General features: G+C 41.9%; 3 protein-coding genes across 4 annotated transcripts in view; 1 reads left to right on the top strand and 2 right to left on the bottom strand.

The window, feature by feature from the left end:
• Positions 1–5453, bottom strand: SMCO1 (single-pass membrane protein with coiled-coil domains 1). Its single transcript, XM_042456341.1, has 3 exons — positions 4563–5453; positions 2193–2342; positions 1–717 (listed from the first exon to the last, which is right to left on the bottom strand). The coding sequence occupies exons 1-3, from the start codon at positions 4610–4612 to the stop codon at positions 333–335; spliced, it is 585 nt and encodes a 194-aa protein (XP_042312275.1). The 5' UTR covers positions 4613–5453; the 3' UTR covers positions 1–332.
• Positions 5454–7020: 1567 nt separating this feature from the next.
• On the bottom strand, positions 7021–12007 carry WDR53 (WD repeat domain 53). Its single transcript, XM_042456927.1, has 3 exons — positions 11767–12007; positions 10785–11278; positions 7021–7972 (listed from the first exon to the last, which is right to left on the bottom strand). The coding sequence occupies exons 2-3, from the start codon at positions 11262–11264 to the stop codon at positions 7400–7402; spliced, it is 1053 nt and encodes a 350-aa protein (XP_042312861.1). The 5' UTR covers positions 11265–11278; positions 11767–12007; the 3' UTR covers positions 7021–7399.
• Positions 12008–12072: 65 nt separating this feature from the next.
• FBXO45 (F-box protein 45) overlaps positions 12073–16682 on the top strand; it is an 11967-nt gene continuing 7357 nt past the window's right edge. For both annotated transcript variants that reach the window (XM_042456929.1, XM_042456928.1), the window contains exon 1: positions 12073–12652. In XM_042456929.1, the coding sequence (XP_042312863.1) occupies positions 12209–12652 (444 nt within the window). In that variant the 5' untranslated portion in view covers positions 12073–12208. The remainder of the gene's footprint in view (positions 12653–16682) is intronic.

The following is a 16682-nucleotide window of genomic DNA, read 5'->3' as shown; positions in this document are numbered from 1 at the left end:
TACACAGAATAATGCTTTTAATTTAAGAATATAACGTAAGTGAAACACCATTAAGCAAAAGATTTAGTGCAATTTCTGTACATTTGTCTATAGTAGCAATTTATGAAGGGATTTGAAAAGATGTGGGGAAAATGGGAATAGCCTAGTTATTGGTGTTGTGCTTCAGTGTCTAAAGTGCATCATATACATTTTCTTCTTCATCTGTGCAACAGGTGTGTATGATAGGATTGTGCTACATTCTCCAGTCACAGCCATATTTGAAGCAAAGATTTCTTAATTATAAGTTCAATAATGCTTTTAAGAATACATTTGGGAGATTTGTGGTAACATCTTCAAACTTTGCTATTTTCCACCACATGAACAGCACACAACAGGCTTTGCTGAAGGAGCTGGTTCTGTACCACACTGCTGATCATGGAGCAAACATCTTTGGTATAACCTTGCCTTTGACTAGCAGGATAGTAGCATGCATCATGGCTATGTGTAATGAAAAACGCACAGAGGATTTTAACATCTTGTTCATGTAGTCCCAGCTTCTCCAGTGCTGCCTCCAGTGCCAGCTTAATTCTTGGGTTTTTCCCTTTTCGTCTCAGAACAGAGGACAGAGTAGGAAGGCCTCTTGCCAGATCTGGTAGCCTTCTTAGTACTTGAGAATGTAAACAATGAATAGTTTCACAGATGTAGCTGTAGAAAAGGTTTACCTCCACAGATGTGAATCTGTCAAAAGACATGGAAATATCATCTGCTTCTTTGGCCCAAGGTTTATTCCAAATCCAGATAAGAGATGAGAGTATGTTGGGTTTCTAATAGCACAATTCTATGTATGTCTGTTCAGAAGTAAGTCCCATTAGTTCAATGCAACTTATTTCCAGGGAATTGTCTCCAAGTTTACAACCTAAACCTTGAATTCTGATCACACAGGAATTCTGTTATATCAGTGGAATTTAAAACAAGCCTAGCATAACCATGTTTGTGATAATTCCTGTCTTCTGAGTCTGAGAGAGTGACACCTGCCCAAGGTCACCCAGTGGGTTTCATGGCCAAGAACCCTGATCTTCAGAGTCGTAATCCAATACTCAAACCACTAGACTGTGCTGGGTCTCCCAACATTAAGGCTGCAATCCTGTTTACATTTATATAGGAGTATGGGTCTTAATTCTGAGTAGACGTATATAAAGTTTCTCTGGCAATCAATAATGTTAAAAAGAGAAGCCCCCTCCCCTTAAAATGTTAAATTCGGCATACCTAAAACCATCATATGTTAATCCTTTGGCAGTAAATTACACTTCTCAAATGATACTTACAATCCATTTTTATGTACACAAAGATGGTGTTAATTGCTAACCATTTCCTGTTATTCTAGTATGACTCACTATCCACGTAGCAAAAATGGTGCCTAAATCTAATGGATATCCAGAATCCTATATCATGGTCTAAATTATATAACTTTACAGATATTTAACAATGTAGTAGACATGGTAAGAACCCCTGTTAGTGAATTGTGATTGTGAAACTGTGTAATGAGACACCAGCGAGGGCATGCTGAAATGGATCAGTAGAGCTCAAAGTGCATCAGCATTCTCTGGACAGTGTCCCGATGCACATCAGGAATCATTGTACATTGGGACTGATACATGTTGGGTCTTGTTGCGCATCAATCATACTCTGCTGGCTCTGTTACATAGTACTGTAACAGCAACCATCTACTGGATATGGACATTGCAAACCTGCCCAAATCTAATTCCCACATACATAAGTCCATATACAAAGATGTACTGTATCTCCCATACAAAATTTCAGCCTACACCCCCAATTTGACTAAGGCGATTGAATTAATGGGATTTACACTAAATATTGACTTGCCAGTTAGCTATTGTTTTAATTGGTCTACTTTATTGCTATTTTAAATAATTTAAATTGTATTTTATAATGTTGCTGTTCTAATTACAAGGTATGTAGTTTAGTTTTAAGGAAGGGGGATAAGGAGATTATTTAATTTTACTTATGTATGTAATTATGTATTTTTCTTTATGTATTTTTATTGTTGTAACCCACCTCGATCCTATGGAGAGGCAGGATAAAAATAAAACTTCTTCTTCTTCTTCTTCTTCTTCTTCTTCTTCTTCTTCTTCTTCTTCTTCTTCTTAACCGGATTTAGGCCAGTAATTTCTAGCTCTTATCTAGTTTCTCACCTGTCTTCTAGCAGAGATGTCCACATTTCATTCTGGTCAATCTGATGGTCCAAGGCATTGCTCCAAAATTCAAACTTCTCTGATAACTTCTGAATGCTAGAATCTAGTACAGTGAATTGAGCCTCTACAGTCTGCAGTTTGTTCTCCACTCTGTTAAAATTTAAAAACCAGGACTAGTTAGACCATGTACCTCCCATTTTATAACACATATGCATTTCATTATCCCTCCCCCTCCCCCAGTTTTGTCTTTAAAATCCTGATATCCACAAGTGGATTGTAATTACTTATGAATTTAATTGATGTATTACTTTACTAATTACTTTTAGTTCCTTTGTGCTGTGTGACTATTGGTTATTTGTTATTACTCCATAATTCTTGCAATGTTTTGCCAGTGTGGAAACCATCACGCTTTTCTGGACTTTCCTATGTATTTTGGAAAACATTTTTTTTTAAAGTATGTACACCAAAAAATAACAAGCTCCTCGCATTTTTAAGCTTTGAGAGCTGCAGAAATACTTCAACAAGATTTATTTTAATGTTTTATCTGATACTATAAATATACTGAAGGCAAATTATACTGGTGATGTATTAGGAATGTCTTCTGTTGCCCTAAACCAAAAGAGACCAAGTTTAGCATGTTATTTGACTTACACTTATTAACTAAAACTAAGATTTTAAAATAAAATGACTACTGGTAAATATTTAAAGTAAAAATATATCATGTTAATTGTATAAAGCTCTGAGAAGTTTTTTCCTCAACTGCTATAATAAATACTTGATTAAGGAAGTGCACAATCATTAAAGTACACATAGCAGTTGTTAAATGTTATGTTCAGATAACTTTAAAGGTATCTTTGGCCCCATACAGACAGGCCAAAATAAAGCTGCTTCAGGTCACTTTGGAGGTGTGCTGTTTAAATGTTGCGTGCGTTCTAAAAGTCCGGAAGCCGCACCAAAGTCACGATCCAGTCAGAAGGACTGGAGCACAACTTTGGCAAAGCTTTTGGACTCTTGGGACGCGTGCTTCGTTTCAACAGCATATCTCCAAAGTCACCATAAGCAGCTTTATTTTGGCAGTCTGTGTGGGGCCTTTTGTCATACTGTCAGCACTATGGCTTGAATTCTATTATGAGTTCTAACTAAATTATTGGGATTTATATAAATGTTGACTCATTCCATGGGTCTGTTCTAGCTGCGACTATTAAAAATAATTCTGCATCTATGGATTCAATCATCCATGGCTTGAAAATATTATTTTAAAAAATCCAAAAGCAAAACCTTGATTTTGCTATTGTATATAAGGGACATCATTTTACTGTGCCATTTAATATAATGGGACTTGAGCATCCACATATTTTGTTATCCTGGGGGGTGGGGGATTTCCTGGAACCAAAGCCCACCTCAAACATGAGGCATACTCCAGTCCTTAATAAACTAAAAAGAGAGAAAAACCCTTTTTACATCAAGGCATTTATTACAGCATATAAAGGTTTTAATATTAAAGCTCATGTAAGGTTGACTTATGCTCCCCAGTTTAAATGGGTCTTCTCTAGTTGGGTCTACTAATGGATTTCCACCAAAGATTGACTAGTAGCATTTTGATCAGCTGTGAGAATTATATTACCCTCTGGATGTTGTTCACCTGCAACTGCCATAATCCCTCACCATTGACCATGCTGGCTAAGGCTGCTGGAATATGTAGTTCAGCAATATCTGGAGGCCATGAGTCCGATTTCTCATGATGCAATAATGATGCAGCTCATCAGGTATGTGTAAAATAGTATACCAGTGTGGCCCAACTGGGTGTGATCCTAAGGAATCAGGTTAAGTTTCAACCTTGATCACAGGCAAGCTGATCACTTCTGCCACACCAGTTACCCTCAACAAGTAATATGGATAGAGTTAAGTAACCTTGCAAAATTGACCACTTAAGGTGTTAACATATTTACCCAAAAAGTCTGCTTGTGGACTTGAGAAACTACATCTCATGAAGATTTCCTACAGTACAAGAAGTGCTGTTATAAACAAATGTACAGGTCATTCTCCTCACCCCAAATTACACTCTAAAGAATAAACAAGGAAAATATTTGAAATATTAACTGTTTGATTAATATGCTAATTTTATTGTCTATATAGAAAGAAAAAAATGCCTAATAATTATACACATCAATAATTGAAAATCAATATTTAACGATTCATAATAATTGTAAATATTATATGTTACTTTACAGTTAATCTAAATTGGCCAGGATATAACTGCTTTAAATAAATGTCTAACATATAAGATATAGTCAACCCAGATGGAATTAGCTCCCTCACAGAATCCTTCCCCAACAAAGCAGGTCCTTCTGCAGTTTCCCCTTTTTTGACCTGTTTAATGTCTTGTTCAGAGCACTCAGAGATATAGCTTCTCTAGTCATCTTCAGAGAGAGGAAAAGGTGTATCTGAATGCTGGCTGGCTTCTCTTTTTCTAGCAGACAGTAACCATACACACAGGGGATCCAACTTCAGCTGAAGGTCAGTTTTCACTTAAAGCTTTTTATAGTCAGGACATCCAAGTATAGCTTATTAACACATGCCCACAAGCACATTATTTACTGGACTGTAATATGTCAGCTATCACAGATTTCTATTGCAACATAAGAAGTAAATATGAATTACCTTCATCTAAAAATCACCATGGCTTGAATTCTGTTATGAGATCCAAAATTAATAGCATTTACATACTGTAAATGTTGACTCATTCAATGGGTCTGTTCTAGCTTGTACTATTAACATGTTTTACGTTGTGAACCTACCTATCAAAGATCAAGCTGTATTGAACTCAGCAGAACCTACATCTAAAAAAGTATTTAGCATCATGCTGTAGCTGTTTGCTAGTGTTTTATTAATGTATGTTAAGTTCGTATTATATCGCCTGTGGGAGGTCTAGTAGATCAGTGCTTCGCAAGCTATCTGATGTAGGGGACCAACAATTCCCCCCCACCACCACTACCAGTGTGCCAGGGACCAGCACTAAATGTATGTTCATTGGATACCACTGTTTCTTTTCTTGGAAACCTGCCAGGGACTGGCTGCCAGTGGCTCAGGGACTGGCACTGGTCCAGAGACCACCACTTTGTGCAGCACCACAATAGATTACAGCTTTCTGTAATGTAGCTTACACCCTTCTGTTGTTGTTGCCAAACAGGCTAGCATGAAGAAGAAGAGCCCTCCCTCCATGCCAACTGTCATCACCTGACCTGGAAAGAGTGAAAAGGCAGGCCCAACTCCATCAGGTCTGGCCTCGACTAAGAAGAAGAGCCCTTCCTCCATCCATCTGTCTTGGTCCAAGCCTCAGAGGGAGAGAATAACCATTGGACCTCATCCCCTTTCCCACCACCATTCCCTTCTCCTTTTGTGTCATGTCTTTTAGATTGTAAGCCTGAGGGCAGGGAACCGTCTAATTAAAAATACAGTGGTGCCTCAGGTTACGAAATTAATTCGTTCCGCCGCCGCTTTCGTAACCCGAAAAGCATTCGCAAGCCGAAATGCCATAGGCGCTAATGGGGAAAAGCCGCGATTTCGTGTGAAATAGCGCCGAAAAGCACCAAATTTTTTTTCGTAACCCGAAATAATCTTCGTAACCCGGAACAGTTTTTTTTAATGGATTTTTTTTGTAACCCGGAAATTTCGTAAGGCGGCGCATTCGTATCCCGGGGTACCACTGTAATATTGTAAGCCACTCTGAGAGCCTTTAGGGCTGAAGGGCAGGGTATAAATACCATAAATAAATAAAGCTTAATAATAATAATAATAATAATAATAATAATAATGCTAAATAAATTTCTTCTCATTTAGACCCCTTGGCCTAAATCCAATTGGTAGTCCCAGCCAGAGTAGAGCAAATGAATCAGCTATAGTATACTATCACTTAAGGAAATTGTTTTTATTCAATGGATTTAATTGAAACTAGGAATTGGATTTAGGCCTTTATAAATTGCTTTTTTCTGTCAGTGTTCACCTGTAACAAAATGAAAGAGACATTAGATACCAAGAATGCATGCATGAGTAGTCTTCCGCATCTTTAAAATATGCATTAACAACATGGGAGAGGTACCTATCTATTTTGAGGAGGAAAAATAGCCATCTATAAATCCATATCTTTTGTATCTAATACATCTTATTCTCATCCTGATACCAGAATACAAACATAAGCATCTGTATTCTGAGGCTAAAGCCAGAATATCCTGAGACACAGGTGTGGCATTCTTGGTGCATTATCCTCCATTCAGACAGCAGCCACAGCATAACAGCAATTTGCTCAAAGTTCCAGTAGAATGTATCTCTGCAGGCCTTTGAATGTCATTATTTTTCTTTTAAGGGAGAATTTAAGACTACCTTTAGGACTTTCTGAGGTACCTTTCTGATACATAATTAATTTGTTCAGAGCTTGTTAAGGAGGATGTTGATTCTTATCTTTGTATGTTTCAACAGAAATCTTTACTAAATGCACTGAGAACATCTGTATTTTTGCATCGTCTGAATTACTGCTTCTTGAGTGTACAACATAAAGGAAATTAAATGGAAATAAAGGGACAGGCTTATTTATGAATCTGAAAATGTAATAATTAAAAATAGTATTTAGATTTCATTTGTGCTGGCTAGCTCTAGCTCTAAAAACAACACATGAATAAATAATGTATTTTGGGTTGGGATAGGCAAACTATGGGAAGCCCAAAACCAATTTTCTGTCTCTGGAACCTTCCAGGGATGGCACAGACTTCCAAAAACTAAGGGGGGAGGGGGGAGAAACTGGTAGTTTCCAGAAATCCACTAATGGTTTTGGGAAAAAAAATGTATTTTTAATTTTAAATAGTGCAAGGATTTCTTTATTTTTCCTTTTTTTTACAAGGCAGAGATGTTATATTTACATATATTTACAAATATATTACATATATTTACAACCAACAGTTTTGACTGCCAGTTCATCAGTAAGATCATACCAGATTTAGCCCAAGAAATCCCATTACTGATACAATGAGTTAGGTTTATTAACTTCAGTATATTTATTTATTTATCGATATGCAGAATGTGTGCAGTTGATTTAATTTATTTGAGGTAATAAAGATGGTGTTTCAAAAAAAAAAAGAAGAAGAAGAAGAAGAAAAAGTCCCAAACAGGTAGACCCAGTACATCAAGGAATCAAGTTACTTATTGAGATATGTTTAAGGTTCAGCAATAGGATAGACAGATATACTGCTAGACTGATCGGCAACCAGTACTCTCCTAGAACCCTTAATCTCTATGTATGAAATCCAGTTCACTTTCTCTCCATGCTCAATAGTCAGTTTTGGTGAAAAGGGTACACATCCACTTGTAGGCTCTGTGTTTGTTTTGTCAACTTTCTTGGCATTGGACATCTTGGTCTTCCTTCTATGAATGGGCCTGACTGGACTCTTCAGTTTCCCTACTTCATTGCTGACATCCCATAACAATACTTTGCCATCATTTCCTCCTGAAATGAACTGGTAGGGTTCTGGTAAAAATAAAACTTGTGACACTCCTAAGGAGTGACCCTTAAATGCTACCTCCTGTTCAAATTTGGAACCTACTACCCGGAAGATCCTGATTTTACCATCTTCAGCTCCACAACCAAAAACATTGCCGCAGACAGAAACAGACAAAGAATAGGCTAGGGGTGGGTTAAAGAGCTGGCCAGCTGACTGCTCATCTGCTTCCTCTTCTTGCAAGTTCACAATCCACAGTGGGCGAGCTTTCTGCAAATTCCACATCATAACCTTAAAAAAACAAGAACAAAATCCAGAATTGATTCACAGAACACAGAAAATACTAACACATATTAGACAAGTGTATGTATAAAATTTAGAGTTCCCCTTATGTTGCCATTCCCAGAATTAGCATCTGAGATACATCTCACAAGGAATACTTTTCTACTCTATAAATCAAGGGAAAGACACTATTGACAGCAACACATACAATATTAAAAGGCTCTGATTTCATTGCTAAGCATAGAAAATGAAGTTTAAAAAGAAATTACTCTGTATATTCCGAAACTTGCCTCAACCTGACAGCATAACTCATCCCATTATGGGAGGGAATCATCCCCTCAGAAGCCCCAACCCCTTGTGGAGGGAGTGCAATTGCTGGTAATTTCAAGAGAGATAACTGCAGGATTCTCTTGAACTTGCAAAAGAATCCCCACTGCTATTTCTGAACTTTGGAAACAGGATGGATTCCTGTTTGTACTACAGTCACTTGTTTTTTTGGAGCCAGTTGAGTCCAAGAATATCCCTGTTGCAGGCCAGATTATTCAGCTGCCAGTTTTGTAACCTACCTACCTTTACTATAAATATACAGTAAAAGAACTAATATGAATAGTTCAATCTGTCAGTGTTCATGTATGTATCATTTAGAATCAATAAGGAACTGGTTTCAGCTCCAGTCTGGGGAAAATGCCAGACCATTGTAATGTAAATAAGAAAGAAACACATCCGCTATCTACCAGGAATAGACCTCCTTGTAGGTACGCTAGCTGAGGCAAGATGGTTACAACATCTACTGGACCCCAGATAATATAATTATTTTAATTGGATAGAGATAAGCAAGAGGTAGTGCAGCGGCATCACTAAGGGGTGCAGAGTGCAGAGGGTGACACCCCAGAGGTGCATATCACCCAGTAGTACACCTGGAGAGATTGGCATAACTACTAGGCAAACAAAAAAGGGCGCTTTCCCAGCAAGCACACCAGACCCTAAACAGGCCCTCTGGAGGCTGCAGCGCTGCCCCACCTCAGTAACGGTGGCTGCTGTGGGTGTGTGTGTGTGTGTGTAGCTGTTTTCAGGGTCTGGTGTGGCTGCAGCTGTGCAAGACCCTGAAGGCTTTTATGGGGGTGCGGCTGTCTCAGCAGCAGTATGGGGGGGGAAGGCAGGAGGGAGGGCAAGGCAGCCCCCCACACCAACATTAGCAATGCCACTGAGATAGTAAACACCTTTGGACAACAGATTAGTGGAGTGGGGAAAAGAGAGAATAAAAGGAGTTAACACAGGGCTCAAAATGTAGATCGCTTGTCTAGCATGTATCCAACAAATGAAGACAGCTAGTTGATAACAGCTATGTTGTTTCTGATAAACTAATAGACTAATAATTGCCCAGAAATGCTGCCCAAACATGCTGGTGCTGGTAAGGCTTGGCTAAAAACAGATATACCTGTTAACAGATGCTGTTCAGATTTAACAATGCTCAAGGGAGATTAAAACCTGGAATGCCTGTGTAGATACAGAAGCTTTTAGAGAGGTGTTTGCAAAAGAAAATCAGCATGCACTTTATAGACTATAGCAAAGCCTTTGACAGCATAGCCCCCCCTCCCAAAAAAAAGACCCACTCTTAAAAACATGGGGTGCCATTTGATAGTCCTTATGAGAAATCTAAGACAAAAGGCAGCTGTTAGAACAGAATACAGAGAAACATAATGGTTCCAAATTGGGAAACTGGTCAGGCAAGGCTGCATATTATTACCCTACTTGTTCAACCTGTATGCAGAAAATATTATATGAAGAGCAGGCTTAGACTTAGAAGAAGGTGAAGTAAAGACAGGAGGAAGAAACATCAACAATCTAAGATATGAGGCTGAAAACACCATGGACTTGGAACAATTACTAAGGAAGGTCAAGTAAGAAATTGTAAAAACATGCTTGTTGCTGAACATAAAGAAAACAAAAATAATGACCATGGAGGAGGATCTACATAAATTCCACCTAGATAATGAGGAAATTGAAATAATTAAAGAATTGCTGTACCTTGGATCAAACACTGATCAGAAAGGAGACTACAGTCAAGAAATAAGAAAAAGACTAGGAATAGAAAGGGCAACTTTGAAAGAACTAGACAAGATCCTAAAGAGTAAAGATATACAACTGAGCACTAAGGTTAGAATTGTCCAGTCCATTGTATCCATGTATGGATATGAGAGCTGGGCAGTGAAGACAGCGGATAAAAACAAAACCCACTCATTTGGGCTGAAGAAGAGTGCTGAGAATACCAAGAACATCAAAGACGACAAAAAAAATGGGTCCTTGAACAGATCAAGCCTGAACTATCCCTGAAAGCCAAGACAATTAAATTGTATTATATACAACAACATAGGAATATTGTGTCCCTTACATAAAATAGAAAAATCAAGGTTTGCATTTTGGAATTTATATATATTTTTTGGAATATGTTGAAGCGGTGGATGATTGAATCCATGGACAAAGAATCGGTGGATACAGATGACCAACTGTATTGAACTCCTTCAGTATCTGATCTGGCTTTGTAGTTGATGCAGTAGCATCCTAGTAACATGTTTTTCAAGAACTATTTGTTTTTCTGTTGCCTGCTTGTTTTAACTTAGGTAACACTCATACTACTCATTTGAAGATAATGTCCCCCCCGCCAAGCAACGAATGTATAGTTCAATTATATCTAGTAACTCCTAGGACTCTCAAACTAATTAATATAAAATAGGAAAGAAACTAAGACACATCTAATAACTTCCTGCCTGCATCTGGCCAGTTGGCAGAATACATCATGCTTCCATTTGCTGCGGATCACCTTCATATCCAGGCCACATGAAAGAAGGCTTTGAGGTCTCTGAGGTCGAAACACAGCAGATGAACAAATATTTGAGTGTCTTCTCAGGCAGCGGCTTAACTTCTTGCTTTCCAAGTCAATTATCTTTATTGCTCCAGAATCGTCAGCAGCAGCTAAGAAACTGTCTGTTTCATTTACCGAAAGACAATTGATCTCATCCTCATTTACATGGAAATGTTCAACCGGTTCCTTGAGACATCTGGCATCAAGAATGCTAATAGTCTCCCCATGAGAAGCATACAGCCTCCCAGGACAGGCGGAAGAAAACACAACGCTAGTGACGTCCTCTGTTTTCTGGAGCTGCACATGTTCCAATGGACATCCTTCCTCATTCCAGATTGTAAGCTCTCCTCCTTCTGCTCCTGAAGCCAAGAGGCCATCTTTGCTGACGTTCAGACATAACACTGAAGAAGAGTGTCCACCGGTCCACTTCTCTGCCATAGTAGTTTAGGAGGCTGAAAACAGACAGACAGCGATCAGTACAGTCATCCTTCCATATTTATAAACACTCAGTATACTGCCTCAGCACAATAGCAATTAGCAGAGGCATTGCTACCCTGCTGCAACTCCCACATATCCCCCTTTTGTGCCTCAGGGCTTAGGCTGGGGCTAATGTCTTTGGTTCCAAAACTGTAACTTCGACATGAGCCTCTCTGGGGCTCCTGGAGCCAGCTTCCTCCCTGGAGCCCTTTGGGGCTGCAGCCTCCCAGAGACGCATCGCTCCAAAAAACCCTCTGCTTTAAAAGAAAGAGTTCAAATCTCCTTGTAAAGAAGATCGAAGTGCCAGCAGTGCGGTTCTCTTTTGACGCAAGGCATCTTCTCCCTGAACAGCAAAGGGTTAAGGCTGCAAGGAGCAACTGCAGTTCTGACAAGGCGCCATGGGTCCAAATCAGCTGCAAGAAACGTTCAAAGGCCCCAAAACGCTGAAGGTACTGATGCTTACCTCCAGGAAGCCACCGCCTTTGCAGCAGCACTGCTCGCCTCTCGGGAAAACCTCCAGGACTGGCGCCGCCTCTGACAGACACCCCTCTTCTCTTCCGGCGAGGGAATATGACGTCACATACCGGGCCTCTTCCACACTGACAGGAGTAACTCTTGCGCACGCGCAGAGAGAAGCCCCGCCCCAATTTCTCAACATTTTTTCCCTTACCTAACATGGCCGCCTCACCTTCAAGGCCTAGTTTCTTGGGAGGCGGGGCGAAAAAGAAACTATAAAATTAAACCTTAAAATAAGCCACATCCGCGCAGTGTGTGAGGAGAGTAATAAGGAACAGATTGTCTTCGCGGAAGGTTAATGGGTAAGGTTCGAATAAGAGCGCTAGCCTGAGAAGTGTCACTTCCGCCCTTAGTCGGTGGCGTCAGGTTCCGTGAGGGCGGCACCGCGCATGCGCGCCTGGAGGAAGAAGGGCGCGAGCCGGATTGGTCCGTGGCTGTGGGGCCTGGAGCTGGGCTTCGGCCGAGGGTCGCCTGAGGCGATGGCTGCCGCGGCGGCTGCGGCTCCGTCGAACTCGGCCACAAACGCCGCCGCCGCCGCCGCCGCTGCTGCTGCCGGTTCCTCTTCTTCGTCGTCCTCCTCGGCTGCTGCCGGTTCGTGCTGCGGAGGGAGCGGGGGCGCCGGCTGGCGTCTTCCCGGTCGGGTGCTGGAGTTCGTGTTCTCCTACCTGGAGCTGCGGGAGCTGAGGAGCTGCGCCTTGGTCTGCAAGCTCTGGCACCGCGTCCTCCACGGAGACGAGAACAGCGAGGTCTGGAGGAGCCTGGCCGCCCGGTGCCTGGCCGAGGAGGCCCTCCGCACCGACGTCCTCTGCAACGTCCCCACCTTCAAGGGAAAGGTCAGCAGCGCCGGCGCCCCAGCGAGAGAGAGAGAGAGAGCCTCCCAGGCAGGGCTTAGCTAGGGGAGGGCAGGCCGGGCGAGGCCTCGCCGATCTCTCTCTGTCTTCCCTGCATGGCTCGCCCAGCCTCTCCCTCCCAACAACAGGGAAGTCAGGGCCTGAGGCGGAGGCTGGCAAAACTAAGGCAGCTCTGCCTCTGGAGGAGAGCCAGGGAGGGAGGCTGCATCAGGCGGCATCCTCACTGGAGAAAGAACCGGGTTTGGCAGCGCTTTAACTCTTTTCCTGGCTCACCACTATGGAACTCTGGGAGTTGGAGCATGTTGTGGGGCCCAGATATCAGGGCTTAACTCTTTTTCTGGCTCAAGGCTATGGAATTCTGGGAGTTGACATACGTTGTTGGGCCCAGAGCTCAAAGCTTAACTCTTTTTGGCCTCCTTTTATAGGACACGTCCTACATTTCACACTTCTGCCCAGAAGGAATGTCAAAACGTCTATTATTTTTTGTAAGGTGACCAAATGTCCTCCTTTTCTAGGACGTTTCCTATGTCTCAACTTTCTGGCCAGGAGCAATGTCAAAACGTCTTCCATTTTACCAGGGTGACCAGACGTCCTCCTTTATCCAGGACACATCCTACATTTCTGCCCAGGAGGAATGTCAAAACATCCTGGTTTGTTCAGAGCTTGCCTTTGCCAGTCTTTCCTTGAGGCTGAGAGTGTGTGACTTACATGCCTAGTGGGTTTTCTTGGGCCTGTTACAGACAGCCAAAATAAAGCTGCTTCGAGTCACAGTGGAGGTATGGTGTTTGAATGATGCATGCGTCCTAAGAGTCCAGAAGCCACACCAAAGCCATGCTCTAGTCCTTAGGGCTGGAGCGTGGCTTTGGTGCGACTTCTGGACTCTTAGGACGCATGCATCAGTGAAACATCATGCCTCCACTGTGACTCAAAGCAGCTTTATTTTGGCTGTCTGTAACAGGCCTAGGTTTGTTCAGAGAGGTTGCCTTTGGTGACTTGGCTGTGTCTGAGTGTATGTATGCGTGCCTTCAAGAGGTTTTCTTGGGAGGCTGGTTCAGAGAGGGTTTGACTTTGCCATCCTCTGAGGCTGAGAGTGTGTGACTTGCCCCAAGGTTTTCTTGGAAGATTTGTTCAGAGGGGATTTCTCTTCACCTTCCCTTAAGGCTGAGAGAGTGTGACACAAGCCCAGTGAGTTTTTTATGCCCAAAGACAGGATCGAACCTTGGTTCTCCCCCACCGCTGCCTCCTGCCACACAAACTCAGATGCATTTAGTCTCAGAGGTGCAACAAGATCTCCACAATACAGTATAAGCATTTATATTACTTTTTTTAAAAAAAATTAATAATGTTTTTGGCTTTTAGTTGGTTATGTCCTCCATTTTTTTAATGTCCTACATTTTGGGGTAAATTTTATACTACATTTTTTCTACATTTTGTCCTGGTTTGGTGGTAGAAAATTATGACAACTGAGCCATGTCATGCGGCTCCTTTGTCCACGGCAACAGGGGCAGCATAAGCACTTTGGAGAGGCGCTGTGACGTCCCTCGTGCGCTGCACCATTTGAACATGGCACATGAGCCATGTCATCGACACGTGCCCCATGTAAATAGCAGTGTGCCAAGATGGCGCCCATGGCTCGCAGTAGGACTCAGGATATAAAAAAAGTATAGGGGCCCCAAATGTACTTTCTGCCCCAGGGCCCCTAAAGGCCTAGCTACAGGCCTGCTCCCAGGCACGGCCACCCCACTTCCACGGCGCTTTGGCGGCCCTGGTTCAAGGCAAGGGATGCTGGGAAGTGTAGTTTAGGGAGAGGTTTATTTATACTAGTTATACCCCTCTCTTCAGCCAAAAGGCTATTTAGCCTCCTCTTGTTTTACCTGATTTTTATTGACTTATGCATACAAACATAGACATAAACAAACATAATATAAGACAATTATAATTATAACATAGTTCTAATAACACAAACAAACACATTTATAACATACATATTCATGTGCCTCATTCAGTTCATTTACCTTCTTATACATTGGCCCTCCTCAGCCACTGGGTTTTTTTATCCACAGATTCAGGCAGCCACGGGTTGAAAACATTTTTGAAAGTGTAAATTCCAAATAGCAAACCTTGATTTTGCCATTTTATAAAAAGGACATCATTTTGCTCTGCCATTATATTTAATGGGACTTGAGCATCCATGGATTTTGTTATCCCTGGAGGATCCTGGATCCAAACCCCAGCAGATAACAAGGGTCCACTGTGTAACATCTCATTCTAACTGACATTGTCCCTAAACTAAATCATCCTAACCCACTTGACTATATAAAAACCTATCAACGTGAGACATTTAGCCTTCTTTGCCAGAGAGTTCTGGTGCAACAACAAACTACAAGTCCCAGAATTCCCTAGCACTGAATTAAAGTGGCATCAAACTGGATTATATCTGCAGTGTGGATGTAACCAGGGAGGCAGGGAGCCCCTCCCCACAAACCCTCTTCCCCTTCGGAGCCCAGAAAAGTGGAGAAGGGGCAGATGTCAAAAGGAGGGTGCTGGGGGCGCAGACCTTACCAGGATTCACCCTCAGCAGGGGTGACAACACTGCTCCCCAAACATCCACCTTTTGTCAGGCTCAGGCATTCCCCTGCATCCCTTTAAAATGCTGAAGAGATGGGGTGAGAGGGGTGAGGCTCTGTGGTAGGAGAATGGGGCAAATGGACAGGCCCCAGATTTTTTAACCCACCCAACTCCTGAACCTCAATGCAACAGCTGCAGGCAGATGTTTGGGGAGCAGTAGTGTCACCTCCACTTTGGGTGTCACCTGATAAGGTTCGCAGCCCCCTAGTTATGCTCCTGGTGACACCCCTGCTTCACTCGCCTGTGTATGGTATGAATGAATGAATGACTGCTGCACATGCTCAGATGCACAGTCTGCTTATTGATTCCTTCTAAGGCAAATCCCACCAGACACAGAAAACAGATTTGAGGGCTGGTCTGTGGTCTAGATGAAATCCACCCTTAATGGTGCACATGTACAGTGGTCCCTCCACATTTGCCAGGGGTAAGGGTGAAGGACCCCACGAATGTGGAAAACCGCCAATAAAAAAGCACTATTCTTTTTACTTTGGAGAACATCCCTCTAGGATCTTCCAGGTCCTCTAGCGCAACTTTGTAGTCAACATCTGCCAGAAGTTGACCATAGAATCATACTGGAGGACCTGCAAATGTCTAGAGAGGTGTTTTCTCTAGGAACTTCTCGGTTCACCAGCACAACTCTATGGTCAGCATCTGGCAGAGTTAATCAAAACCACAAATAGTCAAATCTGCAAAAGTCAAAGCTGCAAATGTGGAAGGCCAACTGCATATCAGTAGTATGGAAACACTCCTTGAACACATGCTCCATAGATGTGATACCTCTGCTCAGCTGACGGTGGGGATCTAGATGCCTTTTATGTTAGGATTTGTGATGCTAAACCTCTACAGGTATATTGCTAAATGGTTGCAGCCATTGCACTGAGGTTCAGGAGAGGGTCTTTCATCAGCCCTGATAAGAGATCAGCTTATTTTACCCCTTACCAAAAAACTGTTTCCATCTCAGCTGGCTGTCAGAAGGCTTTTACAATATTATGAATTAGTGCCTCCGCAGTTTCCCTTTTCCTCCTTTTGTGTGCTGTCCCTTGTATTATAAGACTGAATACAAGGACTACTGTACTATTTAAAAAAATTATTAGCCACTCAGGGAAGTTTTTATGCAGAAAAGCACTGTAGAACTGCTTTGAGTGAATTAAATAAGCAAACACAATTGAAAATAAAATAATTTAAGAAACTGGACTCAAATGGAGGTGCCTCCTTCCCAGCAGGCTTGAGAAAGAGCTCATTTAAAAGCACTTTGTTGGTCTGAAAAGTTTCTGTTTTTCTGGAAGGGCTTGGCAGACTTATGTCTTGGGTCATTGGCAATACTGATCCCATTCTGGCAATGATGAAGTCTGTGGTTCTTTGTTTCTGATATTTTCCTCTGGTG

This window comes from Sceloporus undulatus, chromosome 3 (genome assembly GCF_019175285.1).
Source record: "Sceloporus undulatus isolate JIND9_A2432 ecotype Alabama chromosome 3, SceUnd_v1.1, whole genome shotgun sequence".
Lineage (NCBI taxonomy): Eukaryota > Metazoa > Chordata > Lepidosauria > Squamata > Phrynosomatidae > Sceloporus > Sceloporus undulatus.
The sequence above is the reverse complement of the archived record's forward strand: the minus strand, read 5'-3'. Positions and strand labels throughout refer to the sequence as shown.

Coding starts and splice junctions, on each gene's coding strand:
- SMCO1 (XM_042456341.1), bottom strand. CDS start 4,612: ATGACTAGAGAAGCTATATCTCTGAGTGCTCTGAACAAGACATTAAAC. Junction 2,343..4,562: donor CTGAACAAGACATTAAACAG/GTCAAAAAAGGG, acceptor AAATTTTAACAG/AGTGGAGAACAAACTGCAGA. Junction 718..2,192: donor ACATCTCTGCTAGAAGACAG/GTGAGAAACTAG, acceptor GTCTTTTGACAG/ATTCACATCTGTGGAGGTAA.
- WDR53 (XM_042456927.1), bottom strand. CDS start 11,264: ATGGCAGAGAAGTGGACCGGTGGACACTCTTCTTCAGTGTTATGTCTG. Junction 7,973..10,784: donor CATGTGGCCTGGATATGAAG/GTGATCCGCAGC, acceptor TGTTTTTTTAAG/GTTATGATGTGGAATTTGCA.